General features: G+C 39.7%; 1 protein-coding gene across 5 annotated transcripts in view; it reads right to left on the reverse strand.

The window, feature by feature from the left end:
* The window catches only part of LOC139981960 (phospholipid scramblase 1-like), a 175,574-nt gene that overhangs the window by 23,652 nt on the left and 134,124 nt on the right, over positions 1 to 17,798 (reverse strand). Inside the window, exons 1-5 of one of the 5 annotated variants that reach the window (XM_071994415.1) lie at positions 12,265 to 12,618; positions 9,900 to 10,043; positions 9,148 to 9,368; positions 8,670 to 8,784; positions 6,471 to 8,239 (exon numbers count right to left, since the gene is read on the reverse strand). The exons of 2 other annotated variants lie outside the window; for them this stretch is intronic. In XM_071994415.1, coding sequence (XP_071850516.1) covers positions 8,015 to 8,239; positions 8,670 to 8,784; positions 9,148 to 9,368; positions 9,900 to 10,043; positions 12,265 to 12,384 — 825 coding nt within the window. In that variant the 5' untranslated portion in view covers positions 12,385 to 12,618 and the 3' untranslated portion in view covers positions 6,471 to 8,014. Of the gene's footprint in view, positions 1 to 6,470; positions 8,240 to 8,669; positions 8,785 to 9,147; positions 9,372 to 9,899; positions 10,044 to 12,264; positions 12,659 to 17,798 lie in introns of those variants that run through there. 2 more of the 5 variants (XM_071994413.1, XM_071994410.1) reach the window with 2 other exon arrangements.

Here is a 17,798-nt window from a genome sequence, read left to right on the forward strand (position 1 = left end):
CCAAGACCAAAAGGCTGCGTTAAGGAGGTTGACGCGGCAAATCACTCCCTTTGATGCTACTTGGTCAGATGTCATGATCAGGGTAAATGGCATCTGGCTAGGTTATGGTGCCCCGGAGGCCACCACTTGGGCCGAGAAGGCTGATCAGGTGGAGACAAGGCTCGACACATTCAGTCGGAGGTGGTTCTTCCTCCCTGGGAAGGTTACAGTTGTTAATCGTTTTATTGTTCCTCTCCTTTGGTATCCTGGTACTGTGGTCGCTGCACCGGATCATGCCTTGGTGAGATTGGAGAGGAATGTGTTTGATTTCATTCGGGGAAAGCGAAAACCAAACCTTGTCAAAAGGACCGTTCTGTAAAAGATACCCCTGAGCGGTAGGCTTGGTTTGGTCCACCTTCCATCTAAACTGCGCTTTCTCCTTTGAAAGGTCCTTTGAAAGTGCGTTTGAGAATCCTTCGTTTCCCTTTGCCTTTTTTGTTAGGTTCTTGGGTGGCTTTCTTTTTCGCCACCTCTGGCCCGGATCCTTTTGCAATAACCGGCCAAAGGCGACACGCCCTTCGGGGTGTATACTCAGATTGGTGACTCACTTCGTAGAACTTACATTTTTGAAGGTCCCGTTGGTGCAACGGATTGATTTGAAGCTAACGTAGATGAAAAGAGTGTATTTTATTACCCCAAATATTAAATTTTGAGTTTCAAACTCATTTCGTTTTTGTGTTACCTAAATTAAATATCCGGGTCCGTTGACGTCAAGAGGGAAACGAAATGAATGTCGCTATTGAGTTTACACAGTAATTGCTGATTTTTCTTCCTCCATAGGTGAAAATGTCAAGTTAATGTTTTCTTCAAAGTCAATGAATGCTTGCATATATATTTATATATTCTTCAAAATTCGGTAACATTTCATTCAAGTCAGATTCGCCGTTCTTAAGCGGTAGAGTTTTGAAAATGTAAATTTTGCATTTTACTTTGCTTCACCCCTCGACGTCACAAAATATTACGTGATAGTAAATCTGTCTAATTTTCACACTGCATCGACTAAAAGTCAGTCTGGTGGTTGGATTTTCAATACTAATCAGGATTCATTTCTGTTTTTTACAGCCAGATATATGACATTTCCTTTTTTTCTGGCAGCCATCTTGGATTTGGCCGCCATCTTGAAAAAATCGGAGCCGATTAAGTGGGTTCCACGGATAAAGTCAGTAGATAGGTCGTAAAGAAACTCCATGCCAAATTTGGTATTTGTGTCCGGCCGGTAACGTTAAAGTTGCTAAGCCACCTGACTAATACAATCAAGTTTTCTCCTGGCAACTTAAATCCAGTGAACTGACCTTTGGCTGGAAAATCACTTCTGATCCTTTGGACTGCACATGATGGTAGCACAACCATCCGTGTCTTGTTGGAGCCCCCAGCACCATTGAACGTTGTTGACGGTAGGCTATATGAATCTGCACGGTCTAATTGATTTTATTTTTTTTAAGAAAGTTCAAATGAATTAACGTGAGCCCACAATGTCCACAATAACAAGCAGTCCTGCAATGTACAGTAATAGTTACAGTTGTTGTGAATTTACACCTTCCATGTTTCATGAAATATTTAATATTATTTAGTTTCAGACAATTGATTTGCAAAACTGCAGGCCTAAGTACCAGCCTACTAACGTATTCAACGTACTACGCAGCATACTGCACATGTATGATGTATTGTCATTAGCAGCATCGGGGTAGTACAATACATATTGGTTGTAAGGATTCTATGGTTGTAAGTCACCGTAACACAACGCACATTACGGTTTAGGCAGTTCCGCGAATTCCAACGTCAAATTTACAGAATGGACTGGCTTTTTCAAATATTTTTCTTTGTTACATAAATCTTGCCATGTTGGAAAATCAAGTTTTTAACTGGCAGAATGGTTGATATATGTTCTAGAGAACATGCGTAGATGGATCCCCAACAGTTTGGACGTTGAAATTTTTGTGTCATGGCCACTTTAAAGTTGGTTTAGAGGCCCAAGGATTAGAGTCTTACAGTAGGTTATTTCAATATGCAAGGTGCGGGAATATGGGGTTGGGGGGGGGGCAGGGGCAGATTATGTCTCCCCAACATTTTCCCAGACCTTGAGCAAATTTTTAAATACACAACTAGAAACCCAAATTTCTCAAAAGGGGGTGGGGGGCACCCCCTTGTTTGCTTCTCCCAGGTTTGCCTCACAATTAGTACTTGGAAATAAGCTTACTAAAGCTTCACCATATTACATATAGGGGCTTAATAAACCATAATTTCTCTTATGGACAAATAAGGCACCACCCTTATTTCCTGCTCACTGGTATACCCCATTCAGACCCAACACCCTTTGACAAACATGTCATGCTTTTCTTAAAGAGCTGCACAATATCTAATCGTGAAGGATGAACATGCTCTAAATATGTTGCACAGATGGATTAGCAACCACCAGAGTGTTTCTGTGTCCTCCAGTTAACACAAATGGAAAAGATTTCACCATTATCAGCCAAGACTTCATCATTTTTATCTGCCATCATTTATTGAACTTGAAGTGTATTGCATTATGTGTGTCACATTCAAACACTTGGTAGTCAGATTGCATTATGATTGTTTCACTTACCCCCTTCGACTGTGCCACCGCAAACCAAACACTTGGTATTGCATTATGAGTGTTTCACTTACATACCAATGGCACAGTGATTCAAACACTTGGTATTGTATTCTGAGTGTTTCACTTGCATACCAATGGCACATTGATTCAAACACTTTGTACTGCATTCTGAGTGTTTCACTTTCGTACCGAAGGTAGTGGCGGCGGAACCGGGGGAGGGGGTGGCTTGGGGGGGGGGGGGGGGGCTCAGCCCCCCAATGAAAAAGTTGAGGTGGCAAATGCATGATAAGCCCCCCAATATTTACTATGGCTCCGAAACGTGCATCTGCCCATTTTTCAATGCATACTTGTCGATCTGTCCGATGCACACGTATACTATATAGGTGTTATAATTTTAGTAAATGCTGGGGGACCCTCGGCCCGTTCCCTGGCTATAGACCACATTGTCACCCCCACCGCGTCTGTGAGTGTGAGTACCGGTAAGCGCAACACAACTTCGTCTTAGGCCAATGACTTGCCTCATTTTAGCCAGTTCTCCAACATCCCCTTACTACACTCAAAAACGTTCTTGCGAGTACACTACGAGTAAGAGCTACTCTCTTAAAACACCATCGAATATACAAACTACAATGTTTTTACAGATTTTTACGTGCAATCTGAGAAATTGCAGGCTTGAGACCCATATTTTAGGGCTAGGTATTCGCAGCATAAAACACTCGGGAAGTGCCGTTTTCGGCCATCTGGGGGTTTTAAAAACCCAAAATTTTCACAATTTTTCTTTTACGCTTCGCGCCAACCGATGTTGTCGAAGCATCGTAATCGATCCGAGTATTCCGGCCGTAAGTACTATCTAAGCGGAGCGCCACCATCGGTTGTCGCTCAGCGTACAAGAAAATTTTTCTTCTGGCGGACCCCTCAGATTGCAGGAAACGGCACTTCCCGTGCATAATGGCAGTAAGTAACACCCCTAAAATTGATAAAAATTTCCGGCAATTTTTTATTTTGGGAAATATTCTCGAAGGAAGTGATCGCCATTTATTCCTCAGTTTACCAATTCCTCGTCTCCCAGAAGCGCCCAAAATTTAAGATATCGAAACAATTTTGTGTTGGCTGATCCATGATCACCGCCCATGCCCGTGAGAAGTGGTGACTGGGTGAATAAAAAGCTATGCCGTTTGAAACCATGGGCAGAAAAAGCGAAAGTAGGGAAACCTAAGGTAAAACGCGCGATAACGAAGTGATTATTTTCCAGGTTAATTGAGACTGTATCAAACGCGAGCTTAGGACAAACATATTTAAAGGTAATGGCATTACTAATCCCGATATGTCGTCTTTGAGGTGTGTGGAAAATCCGCAACGACCATCAAAGAGCAATTGAATATTTAGTCTACTTTTCGATTTCGAAAACACTTTTTTTTTATAAATTATGACAAAATTTTATGACACCTTTCACAAAATTGTTGTGGGGGGGGGGGCCTGTGCCCCGCAGGCCCCGATGAGCACGACACCACAGGGCCTCAGATATAGGCCTATTGCAGGAGTGGGCAACCTTTTGAATGAATGGGCCAGATTTTAGGAGTGAAAGATTGACAGGGCCGCACCTAACCAACGACCTGCTGTTGATTTCATACCTTTGAAACTGAGGAAGTTCACTCAATAGGTGTGCGAACTTAATCTGTATCCACAAAACCATAATGTCAATACAGTCCAGTTGATAATTAATGGTGATAATAGACCAACCTGACAGCATCATTAGTGCAGATAAATTCTAAGCAGCAAGCTCGCATTTGGTGATGATGCAAAATAGATTGATTTTTTTCTTTTTCTTGAGACACCTCACGGGCCAAAAATAATCACTGGCGGGCCGCATGTGGCCCGCAGGTTGCCCACCCCTGGTATATAGGAGCGATGTCCCAAAATTTTGCCGGACATATAGGCGAAGGAAGCTATCCGCCACGACTGCATGTGATTTTTTCGACTTTCCGTCCTGGGAGTCATATCACAAAATGGTGCATTTCCTCATACGCCATTATTAATTATTTAAATAACTAACTAATAAGGCACAGCCCAGATCCGAGTTCGTATAGCGAGCTTAACGCAAATTTGGCCAAAAGTCGTCAAACGCCAGCATGTTAAACCAGGTTGCTGGGTCTACGAGAATCCATTTATATGAAATTTGAAAACAAGGATAGCAAGACAAACCACTTTTATTATGTTTTAGGACCTCACACATGCGCATGTATCGTCAGACTTAGAATAGGTCCCATGTGAGTGGTGGCTAAAGTGATGAAGGCATGAAAATAAATCAGTAATTGTTCGTTCTAACTTGGAGTCCTCAAGCAAGTTACCTCGGTTGCTAGGTGGATCTGCATCTGGTTATCGGGTAAATTCTGGTCGGAGCGTACTATGTAACCACCATATACCCAGGGACGTAGCTAAGGCCTGATGATTGGGGGGGGGGGGGGGGGGTGTAGTGGCTGAAAATCGGTTTTGAAGCCAGAAAATTCCGACTGCTGCTTTGTACCCCTCACTCTCGCGCTACTCGTCAACGATACGGTCAGTGTCAGTAAGAAAACCCAATCTTTCGCGACTGCACCTCTGTTACGAACTTGTTGCGATACATTTGTACCCACTGGCACTCATTTCACAAACTTATTGCCCCCACCCCAACCAAATATTTTTGTGAAATTCGGGCAATATGCTGATAGCTTTTGAGCACCTACTGAAAGAAAGATAATTTGCAATGTGTTTTTCAGTGGTTAAACCTGATATTATTATTACCCAACAATTCTCACCATACGGAAGGGTATTAAGACGGAAAATGATTGTATGCTATATGCATGCGATGTAAAAACCGATGCATGCCTGTATGATATGCACATTACCAAATTATCGAAAATTTGGGTTATATTTTTCGGGCAAGTCGTTACAACTCCCCCCCCCCCCACAAATCAAATTGGGCTCCTACGCCTATGACGGTAGTTCTATTAGGCATGTTTTGTAGTATTCAAAATCATACGAAGTTTTGGAGTATAGGAATCGCGAGGTACAATTTCCCAAAGTGGCAAGGAAAACGTGGTAAATATGACAGGTTAAAGGTCAATTTTGACCGATTTTTTTTTTTTAAATTCGCACAATCACAGGGATAAATGAATAGGCCTAGATAAACTAGAGTGCGACAGCCGGAAATTCCGACTGTCGCACTCCAATTTTCCAACTAGCGTCAGTTTTACCAAGATTGGGGTGAGACACCCCCACACCCCCTCTGACGACGTCCCTGTGCGGTGAATATGGAACACGATCACATGGTTCAGCCTCTGTAGAGTCATGGTGCTCCGTAGCCTTGTCTTCAAACGCCTCAGAGCACTAAAACATCTCTCGGCTTCCGTCGAACTGGCGGAGGAGACGAGGAGCAACCGCAAGAGAGCTTCGACTTCACCAAGCATAGCCCGTACCGCTGGATTCATCGACTTGAATATTTGTCTATACCCTTCAACCGACGACGAATGGAACTGGCCTCGAAAGAAAGGCAGACTAAGCTTAAGATTGTTGGAGAGCTCAGGGTACCAACTCACGAGATCTGGGTGGAATTCTCCATTCAACAAAATTGAGTGATATTCGAGGATATGAATCCTAAGATGTGTAAGCCGTAACCAAATAGAGCCACGACACTACTGTTTTTCCAAATGTGTGTGGGGGGGGGGGACATTTGATATTGTTTCCCCCATCCATCGAAATGTGGGGGGACGTGTCCCCCGTCTCCCCCCTAGATTGACGTCCATGCTCGAAACCTATCTCCTCGTATCTTCTCGAAACGTACATCGCAAGACTCAAAATAAAGCACGTGAGAGGTAAATGAGTTTTAACGATTTCTGTGAAATTCATTACAAAACTTTTCAATGAAAACACGACGCGGTATTGTCGTCTCAGCAAAATTTGTAGAAAGAAACAAAAATTGAGTTAGGCCTATATACATGAAGTTATAAAAGAATAGAATAAAACAAAATGAAATGAAATGAATTGCCCTATATACCGGAGGTGTGACGTCATCATCGACCTTGCACTCACATACATAAGATACTTAGGTTATAATACGTTAATGTATGTATCCATGGTAAAAGAGACATGCTTTGGTGTAACAAAATCTCCGTAAGCAACTGTTGACTTTTGAATATTTAAAAAAAAAATACTTAGATTACTAACGTTCAGTAGCTCTTTAAACATATAAAAATAAATGTAACCTTAAACATTAGCTTCTCTGACTCTATAGACTTTAAAAATATTAAAATATGTATATATATATATATCTGATTAACTCACGTATAATATGTGAGAATGCAGCTTTTTAAGTACAATGAATTTGAAAGTCGTATGCATTTGTTAGATGTATGCATCGATTAAGGGTGCGGGGGAAGGATGGGGGGGCATTGAATAAAATCGCGGGGCTTGCTCAGACCTGGTAACACCACTCCCAGGTAACTTCGTCATATTCTAGAACCCATACAGTCAATTCTCTTTCCCCCAGTGGAAGGATTAAACTCGCCAACACTACACCGGGGTTCTAAAGCAGGCTAGGGTCCCTTTTCGTCCCTTGTATAATTACAATATGTAGGCTTACATTGTTGGTGACATGACACTCTTTAAAAAATGTATATTGAACCTATATTTCTTTTGCGGGAAATGTTGGTTCATTCATACGTAGGAATCTACAAAGCTGGTATTAAATATAGATTTACTTTTAAAGATACGGGAGGGTTTCAATCTGAAGGGGCACAAATAATGCAGGGGCATTAGGTCATGTGATTCGATTTTAAAAGGGGAGGTGGGTAGGGGGTGATGCATGGGGGTGTAAATCAGAAAGTTTACCTCAACACAAAATAGAACATGTGTGCTATTCCTACCAAATGTCCAATATTTGAATATGTTTTAACGAAAGAGCACATAATAAATATACATTTGTTTTATTCGCCAACATGCAAAATAAAAGGAAACTTTATTATTTTCTGAATATAAGTTAATATTATTTCAGTAAAGGAACACATAATCTATTGAAATAACTACATAACACAATTCATTTACAGAAAAATGTACCGGAATGAGCACGTCTTGTAATTTTTAAAATATCAGCAACAAAAATGAAGAAATTGTTGAGTTACAAAACTGGGAGGGCACGTGACCCCCTCTGCCACAAACTCCGCCGCACCTGTTTAAAGATGCCCCCTCCCCTCCTATAAAAATATATTGCGTAGCGTTTTCCCCACTTGCCAGTGATCAGTCTAAGCGGTTTGCGATAGAACAGTGGATTACAATGTCTTAATATTTGCAGTTGTTATATATAGAATCATGAAAAACTGTCTTTTACGAAAGGTATTTATTTTGTGGCTTTGTTTCAACAATTCTTCAACGCTGCTGATTGGTCCGCTGCTGATGGACCGTCTGCTGTTCTTCGAAGAACATAAAATCAATAAGTATTACCGCCCCTAATAATATCGCCTTCGATTTTACTTCTAAGTTCATCTGGAATTGGATACCATAGTTGTCGGCTTTAGTATACACTTCCTGAACGTCTCCTGCCCATTGCTTGCTGATTTTACCGAGTTCTTCGTTTTCATCTGAGGAGAGTACCTTTGGAGAGATAGAGAAAGAGAAACAGAGGGTAAATTACTTACAAAATGAGGCTAGTTGTACATTTAGAGAGGGAGAAGACGTGGATTGAAGTTGCAGCGGCGAGGGCGGGGGTTGGGGGAGGGTAGAGGAGGGAGTATTTACATTGCCAAAAAAAAAGGATCATGGATCATTTATAAACAATAGCATGCAATTTATCCTACACTATAGGAGACGATGCCATTAACTCTTCAAAGATTATTTAAGAGATCCCGAATATTATAAAAGCTGTATAGTTTTAGAATCATAACTAGCACTCAAATCCCCCCAACCCACCTTTTTCCTTGGACTAAGAAATATCAAGATTTATTTTTTTTCCATCCAGTTTAAAGTCCATCCATCCTTTTATTAGTACACTTTTTTTTGGGGGGGGGGGGAGGGGGGTACTTACGTTGAATTCTATGTCACTGTAAATTGACCGACATTTACAGCCTGGTCCTCTTATTTTAAGCAAAGTTTCATGATTTTCGTCCAGAATCGCTAAATGATCCCCGCACAAGCTTGGCCTGCGTGAACAAAAATATATATATTTAGGACTGAATACAATGAATGTATGTATATACTTATTTTAGATCCTCCTGCAAGCAGAAACTCGCGAAGAAGCCTCATTGGCTTATCAAAGCCGCAAGCTGACCGAAGTCAGTTTCTTAGATTCATATTTAACGTCCATGATTATGAGTTGTCAATTGTCAACAACTCTGTAACTGGACGACATACATTAATCTGGGAGTGACTCGAACCGGGCACCTTATTGAAAGGCACCGGTGTTAACCACTGAGCTTACACCCCAGTATCAACCTTGAAACGTTTCAACTATTTTTAACGTAATATCATCCTTTCTGTGTAATGTTGAGAGTAAACATATATACCTTTGAACAACATATCCGATAGGGCAGCCAGGCGGGGCCTCTACAGCGGCTTTAGATGCACATTTTTCGCCATTACAGCATCCAGCACAGCATGCACAACAACAACCCACACAGCATTTATATTCTCTGGAGACCTTCATGACTTCTTGATTCATATTATCCATAATGTGCATCACGAAACCTCTTTTATTACCGCTAATTTGAATCACGCCTCTGTGTAACTCCTCGACGGCGAAAAAAATTTAATTTAAATTAAGAAAAAAATGGTATAGAGATAAATATATTTATATATCAACATATGATATTAAAAAATAAAATAAATGTTACACAGTACGTTAAATTATTTTCGCGAGACAGGTAGTTCCACTACTGCTTTTTCAACATCCAATACACAAAATAATCTTATTAGGTAACAAAATCTTATAGGAAGATGTCGATAAGTAGGTATATTTTCAGGAGCCCAACCTCTCCCTCACCCCACCCCCCCCCCCAAAGAAAAACATGTACGTCGGATCTATATCTTCTGAGAAATATTAGCCAATAAATTAAGTTTAAATAAACTGGTCTACACAGAATTGTGCTGATAACGATCTTTCGTTAGATTGTGTTGTGTAGGGTTGAAGACTGGGGTGTGGGCGGGGAGGGTATTGTGTAGGGTAGGGTGGAGAGGGTATGCACCCCACATACCCCTGCACCTGTATTAAATACCTCCTAAGATGAAGTATATACGGTACTGTATAACGTACACGTACCTGTTGACCGAGAATATTTTTCACATGATATTTGTTTGCCGTTTCCAAGTTGGTAAGAACCTCTTGCATATCAACTTGTTGATGTACGAGGACTTGATCGAGTTGGCTGAGATACTCCAGTCCTTGTGGACAACCGATGGCTGCCTATGAAACGACAACGAAGTTATTACATTATCAGTAGTGGCTCTAGTGGAAATAGTTACAATAGTCAAATACAAACAAAAAACGCAGACATATGAACAACGGGTATTTCCCTTATTTTTACCTCTTTCAATACTAAACAGGAAACGAGGAAGTTGATGATCTAAACTTCCACGACAAACTCCATTTGAATGGAGGGGTTTGCGTGTCACCTTCCGCGAGACAAGTAATATTTTCGAGGTGAAATGGATTAAATTTTAGGCTATAAACTAGGTCTTCACGCAAGGACTTAGGGAAATAACAAGTTGTATTTCTTTTAATATCTATTTCAGGGGAGTGAAGAGGTAGAGGGAATAGTTCAACCTACTGACATCAAAATCCGATCCACAGAAGAGAATGAGAGAATCAATATTATATTAATGAAAGTGGATAGCTACTTAGAAAAGTTTTTAAACTCTTCATCACAACCAATTGGTCATGTAGATTCTAAGATATCAGACATGTGTGCTTTAAGTTTGTACAGTGGGTTTGAAATGTGTCCAAACGATGTTTGTTTCTTTCTCATATCCCACATGTAGGAATCGAATGCAAACATTCACCAGTATGCTTGGAATATGTTGAGAGCGTTGTGTTCAAGAGGTTAAGGCATTGGACTTGTGATCTAAGGTTTGCAGGTTCGAGTCCTGGCCAGATCATTACGTTGTGTCCTTGGACAAGGCAATGCACTTTATCTGCATTGCCTCTCTTCGCCCAGGTGTATATATGGGGACCTGTGAGATAAACTGTTATTTGGACGCTGCTTAGCTGGTTAAGGCAGTGGACTTGTGTTCTAAGGTGTGCAGGTTCGAGCCCTGGCCAGATCATTACGTTGTGTCATTGGGAAAGGCACTTCATCTCCATTGCCTCTCTTTCACCCAAGTGTTTACATGGGGGCCTGTTAGACTGGGACTGACAGGTGGGCGCTGTTAAGCTGCTGCCATGTGGAGGGCATGTCCCTATGTTTGACAGGTTATCGTTGACCAGGGTAATATTGGTATGCGCCACGAGCACCGTTACCGATGGATATGTCTGCGCTTTAAAAATCCTCAATATAATTATTATTATCATGATAATTATTATTATTATTGGGAACGAGCCTGTCATGACCATGTAAGAACGTACTTATTTAGTGCTACAGATAATCTCCTTCTAGATACGATCCACCTCTAACTTTTGGGACAATTTTCGTCTATCTTGGTTGCCGTTGCTTTTATATCCTGTTTCTGTGCAAATATGCCACAAAGAGGGAGGTCAGTCGGCAGTTTGGGGAGAAAAAAAACGACAACCTGTACGTCAAGTCACTCAATCCTCTGCCTCGTCACAACATGCTGTAAGTAAACGCAGCTTAGGCGATGGCTCTGAATACAAAGCCGAATCAGAATGTTACAGAACGACGTCGGTAAACTTTACTAATACGGTGGAAACAGCTATGAACAACATTTCGAAAGAATTCTTTGACAAGAAGATTAAAGCAGAATTTGGCCATGCAGTAGAAGATTTGAGAAAATCTTTTGAATAACTGAAAAGGGAAAACGATAGCGATACCTCACTATTGAGCAACGGGTTGAGATATTAGAAGAGGAAAATAGGCTACATGACTCCATGATCAATAAACAGGAACATTTTTCACGACGCAATGTTATTATTATTATCATTATAACTTCTGGCAAAGTATTTTATTTACCTTTGCAGAATTAACAAAATCGTTCCATATTGAAGTTAGTTCACGAGCTTCTTGTTCCAAGACAGTATCATTCTGTTGGATCCGGTAATTTAGAGGTTAGGCTATAAATTAAGCGCACGTGTGAATTTCATATCAAACTAATTGGAGCCCATATAATACAAGTTCGTATGTGTTGGTTGTGTATGGGTAATTCGCGCGCTCCCGAACTTCCGTTCTACTGTGATGGTATACACACATGTGTAGTTAATCTAGTAGACGCTGTAATAGCCGTGTTTGAAAGTTTCAACCACTTGTAACCTCTATTTTCAAACGTAACTGTATCTATATAAAATCCTTAAATAAAGAAATGGCTAAAAAGATATAGTGTATATAGACGAAGACAATATCACATTACGAGGCCCATTCATGACTGATTCTCAGCCATCGATAGGGATGATACAGTACAAAACTTAACGCATGGGCGAAAGCATACTTTTTGGGTTGAAATCATAAATAACTTACGGGAGGTTTTTCCATCCAAGATAAAGCCGCACCAGGCACTTGAAGGGTCTGTAGGGCCAAACCAGGAATTGACGTCACCGCTGTGATGCCTGTCATACCAAACTGTGGAGTATTCGCCATGGTCGGGATCGATATAGCTAATGCTGAAAAGGCAATTCAAACAGGATCGATAAGTTCAAGAGTCCACGAAGCTATAATATGCCAGTTGTGTTTGTGCTAGACTGATATTGTATAGAATACCTCTAGTTATGTCCGCTCACATCATGCTTCAAAGCACTCGTAGTGACAGTAGAAAACAGGTCCTAAAATTTTTATTTCTTTTTATTAAATCAGGAAGAAGCGAAAGAAAACATAAGAAGGAGGAAAACGGATATGAGTGTGAACATGCACAGCCTACTCAAAACATAGTACTGCCTTCCTTATTGCAATCTTAATGTATGTACCAGACGTGTATGGTGTCAGTATAAGAGTATGTTAATTCCTTTCACTTCCAATGTCACTTGTCATAAATCTGTTAAAACAACTTTCGACTACACGTTTTGCCAATGAAAACAATATGACCATGTAATTCCGATAAACAGTTCTACTTCATTTTCAGGAAGGATCTATCACAAAGGCACTGCAACAGTTCTCAGCTGGAAGGTTAGCTAATCAGTAGTGTAACCTATAGTTGACTGAACACAATCACTTTGTTTTAAGAGCTGAGAACGGTTACTACGATATTTTTGCTTAGGCCTACTACACTGCCGCCCAGTTGCACTGTATGTCCGCTGCAATAACCAGCCATATCACTAAAGCTTACAGAGATAGTCTGGCCTGCATGTATGCGACAACATAAATGAAATTAATGGACTATAGCATACAGCTACAGCTCTACTTCTAGAGGAAAGTGGTACTAATAGCCTAATAGTATGTAACAAATTCACGTTCTTTAATTTTGATTGGTAAGATATTGAAGGCCTGATAGTACTTTTTTAGGTGTGCCATATTCTTTACATGCCAAACCTCACTGCAGTAGAAATTTAATAAACACCTAAACCAAATAGTAGCCATGCAATATGAACAATAATGTGAATATTCCATTTCAAACACTGATACAGAGTTGTAACTAAATTTTAGTGGCACTTCAGCTAAACCTACCAATTCTGCAGCAGTTTTATTTGTTATTATTATTTTTTTTGGGGGGGGGGGCAAACAATCATAATCTCTCCTTGATCATGAATTTTCTTATCTCTTTTGAAGGTGCTAATGTTAGCATAGATAACCAAACAATATATTATGTCTAGATTGTGTTGGAAAACTATCAACGTGGACGTAGTAAGGTATGTTCAACATTGCGAGATGAACCAGGAGGTCAAAGCGTCACTGTCCCGTAGACCTACAAAAAAGTATCAACAGCATTCCTGTAACTGGATTATGGAAACAGGTAAGTCTCAAGCTGTTCTTATTGTACAGGTTGTCCACAGCATGCAGTGAAGTTCAAGTTTAGTTAAAGTCACTCTGTCTGGACAAACGAAACATTTACAAGTTTAAAGGTTGTCTGTAAAAGTCCTAATTTCTAGCCACTCTAATTGGTAGAAGTTTTCCTGGAGGTATGAACCCTTCAGATTGTGCTCAGACACAAGATGATTGAATGTTACAATGAAGTAAAATTCCTCCAGGGTTTTAATAAACATAGAAACATAAAATGTTGACCAAAGTGAAAATCTGGCATATTTAGGGTCAATACAGTATACCTTTAAGCCACACTTTGACATAACTGCAGAGCAACCATCCACATAGGCACATAAGTTGGAAAATACATTTCTGGTTTAGTGGTTTAAGCAATTTTAAATACGGTACAGTATAGTTTCATGTATGCTTAGTAATTATAATTGGCCTTAATCAACCAAGACCCTGTTTCGATCAGATATCCCACTATTTTGTTACCTAGACCTGTGTACAGAATGAAGCAATGGAAATAGAACAACAGTCAAGACAGAGCCTGCAATTGTAAATGTTTTTGAAATTCGAACCGTAATGCCGTCTTCTTTCTTTTCAAGTTGGTGTTTATTTGTTCAAACAAATGATGAGTAAATAATTAAGACCACATTTCACAGCTAGACATCACCTACTGTATGTTGCTTTTCAAAAAATGTTGGACAGTTTGATATTGTAACCACAGGGAACTTTCTGTTTAGAAAGTGGGCACTTATGACTACTTGGCTGTTTTGACAGGAACTTCAACATGATAAGAGTGATAATGTATCAACTGAGTTTAGGTACCAATGCTCTAATAGGTCCCTTGAGGAAAATTGGTAAATATGTTTATGTGTGTGAATTGGTGGGGGGTATTTTCTGAAACCTGGGGAAGGGTTACCTTGTTTTTGGCATGAAAGGGCATTTGTTTAGATCTCCTGATGCAAAATGATGTCAATTAGAACATTTGACTGTAATGGTTAGCTAGTATTATTTGTTTTTGGATTTCGGTCATACAGGCAGAGGGTGTTTTGGATCCCCATGGATCATGATTCAGGGCAATTAATGTTTGATTGTCATTAAACAATCAGACATTGCACACATAAATCAACTGAGCACAAAAAGGCATCAAACTTATGGTACATCCTGGATTACTGTAGCTTGATAAATGTCTGATATTTAATTGAGTAAATATATCACAAATGTTGTATTGGCTCGTATGGTTGAAACATTTCAGTTTGTGATATTACGCCACCAAAATTATGACTAATAATTAATAAGAATTGTTGAGTCAGTACGCCCATAAACATGTAGGTGTGACAATAAAATATCATCTTATTAACTCAATGCCTGAGTATAGTTTAGAGTATACACTAGTAGTCTACACTCAACCAACATGGTGAATGTTAATTATTTTTTGTATTGGAGCTAAAACATACACCTTTTCAACCTTTTAATGTATGACTTACAGTGTGGCATTCACTACTCATAATATTGCTTTCAACTTTTATTTTGCACAGATTCGGTTGAACAGATATTCTCATCTCTGACCACCAATGGAGGGAGTATGTATGAAGTTAACAGACGACTCAAAAGACATGTGTAAACGATTTTCTTTGCAATTAACTAGTTGCAGACACTTTCACTTTAACATATTATGAGAGAAAGTTTCGTCGGCTGCTACACATTTAAGCAAAGACAGGCCATTGACTTAATACTGCCAGTCGTTCGGTGGAAATCCATATAGTTTGCATTTTGACCCGATATGAAATTCTTTATCACCTCATTACTTCATTAAAGAACAAATGAGAAGGCGTGGTTCTTGGTTCTGGAAATTGTATCCAAGATAACTTCTCATAGAAAAAGATATAACTGAACATAGTCTGCTTCCTGTTGTAACTTTGTATTCGTGTTATGAAATCCTGTATAAATCGTAATGACAAACCCGTTGGATACATTAGAATCAGCCATTTTCTTTTAACTTACAATAAAGGTGAAACTTTTGGCGGTATCAAGTTGCACATTAAAGCATTATATAGGTAATCCTTCTGTTTAAATAATATCCGGGTGTGGTAAGCAGTTCAAGGGGAAATTCTAAAGTCAAAAGTCTGCATGGTTTTATTGAGGTCTTTACCAAACTCCCAAGAGAATGTTCTTAATGTGGATTAGAGAGTTTCAGGTACATATTTTGGGAAGCAGAGTTGCAGTAGTATCTAATTCTAGTTAAGTAATACCTCCCTGATTGAAGGATGTGCTAGAAAGCATGGATTAACTTAAGTCGCCTCGGAGCTAGAAAAGGGAGAATCATCATTCCAGATAAATTTCCTCATGAATTATCCCATGCATAATCACTTTTTCACTCTTTGCCCAGGCTGATATAGATGGCCATCACAACAGGGTTTAGCGTTCAGGGGAGGAGGGTGGCTGGCCCCTCCACCTTTTTGAGAGGAGAAAACCTTGACTCGACTGTTGAGTGAGAAAAATAAGGAAATGTAAAAAGTAAACAATAAAGTGGTAATGAAAGTCAAGTGGTAGGTTTTAGGTTCGTACGGAGAGGGGAGTGATGACATTTTAAAGGTCAGGGAAGTGTCTTCCACCTAACTCAGGATTGTTATTAGCAAGCAAAAATATTTTGGAGCTCATCACATATAGGTTACGGACTTAACAAGACCCCTCCCCATGGCACAAACCGATAACTTACCATCCCAACCACCTCCCCTCGACATTGCACTTAAAATGATGTATAATGGCCTGAGTGTTGTATACTTAATTGTTGTATATTAGGATGTAAATTGAAAAAGACCCAAGGTTACCGTTTTATCATGAGCTTTTTGCAAAGATGAAGTTTCATGTTTGCTAGGCAACTCTCGTAGACCGATAAAGTACAAAAACCATAATTGCCAAATCTTACCCACTGTGTCTAAAAGAAATACGGCAACAATGAAGTTGGAACTCCTTTAAAGAGTCGAGGTCAAAAATGTGTTTCGATATGTTAAAGAGGAGCATAAACAATGAACATAAACAATGACGTCACACCTGTTTGCTCCAAGTACACTTTTGTTACGTAAGGTGGTAACTTCAACTCTCATTATCTCAAAAACGATAGGAATTGAAAAGAAACTTCACCAGAATGCTTAAATTATGTTCCTCTTTAACATATCAAAACATAATTTTGACCTGGATTATTCTTTGAAGTTCCTTATCTTTTACCTCAGCAATTATTTTGTTGTTGTAGCTGTTGCCTGCCCTATCCCGTACCCGCCACTGTTGGGGAGGAATTTAGGTTGATGCGATCGCTCCCTCTGTAAAGATGACTATGACCGCAATATAGTGGCAGAATACAACATGCAAAATATACGGAAGATAAAATATATAGCAGCAATCACAACAAAAACATGATAACATCTTTGAAAGAATATGAAAGAATTGTTAACTTTTCTTCTTTTTCTATTTTTTGTTTTGTAGCAACGCACAACGTATCATTTATTACCTGTAACATCAAACTATGTATACATCTGTTTTAATGATTGATATAATGAATAGTTGCCTTTTGAATGGCGAATTGCCAAAATTTTAAGCGGGACAAAATATACTATGAAGCATTTGCGGACAATTTGTTCCAGGACATTTTGTCCAGCTGGACTATATTTGCTGTGAAGAGGGGGACACAATTTCAGCAGATAATGTCCGACTGGACTAAATGTGCTGGTACAGAGTGTCCCCGGGGACACTTTGTACAGGGGACACTCTGTACTGTCACACCGGCGGTAAAGTAGGCCTAGGCACGAATATCGTCGTAACCCGTCCTTAGTCTTTAAACAGGCGAATGTGTTCAGTCAACTTTATGTAACACTGCTAGTTAGCCCACCTTCCAGCACATAACTGTTGTAGCCGCTTTGTTCTAGATAGTGAAGTTCCTTAAATAATGAATCGGTCTGTTTACAGGAATTGTATGGAATTGTTGTTTTATTTTCATTGGCATAACGTGTAGTCTAAATTGTTTTTGATGACAAGTGACTTGGAAGAGAAAACAATAAATATACATACTCTTATACACATCAAACACGTCTGGTATA

This window comes from Apostichopus japonicus, chromosome 16 (genome assembly GCF_037975245.1).
Source record: "Apostichopus japonicus isolate 1M-3 chromosome 16, ASM3797524v1, whole genome shotgun sequence".
In the NCBI taxonomy this organism is placed as follows: Eukaryota; Metazoa; Echinodermata; class Holothuroidea; order Aspidochirotida; family Stichopodidae; genus Apostichopus; species Apostichopus japonicus.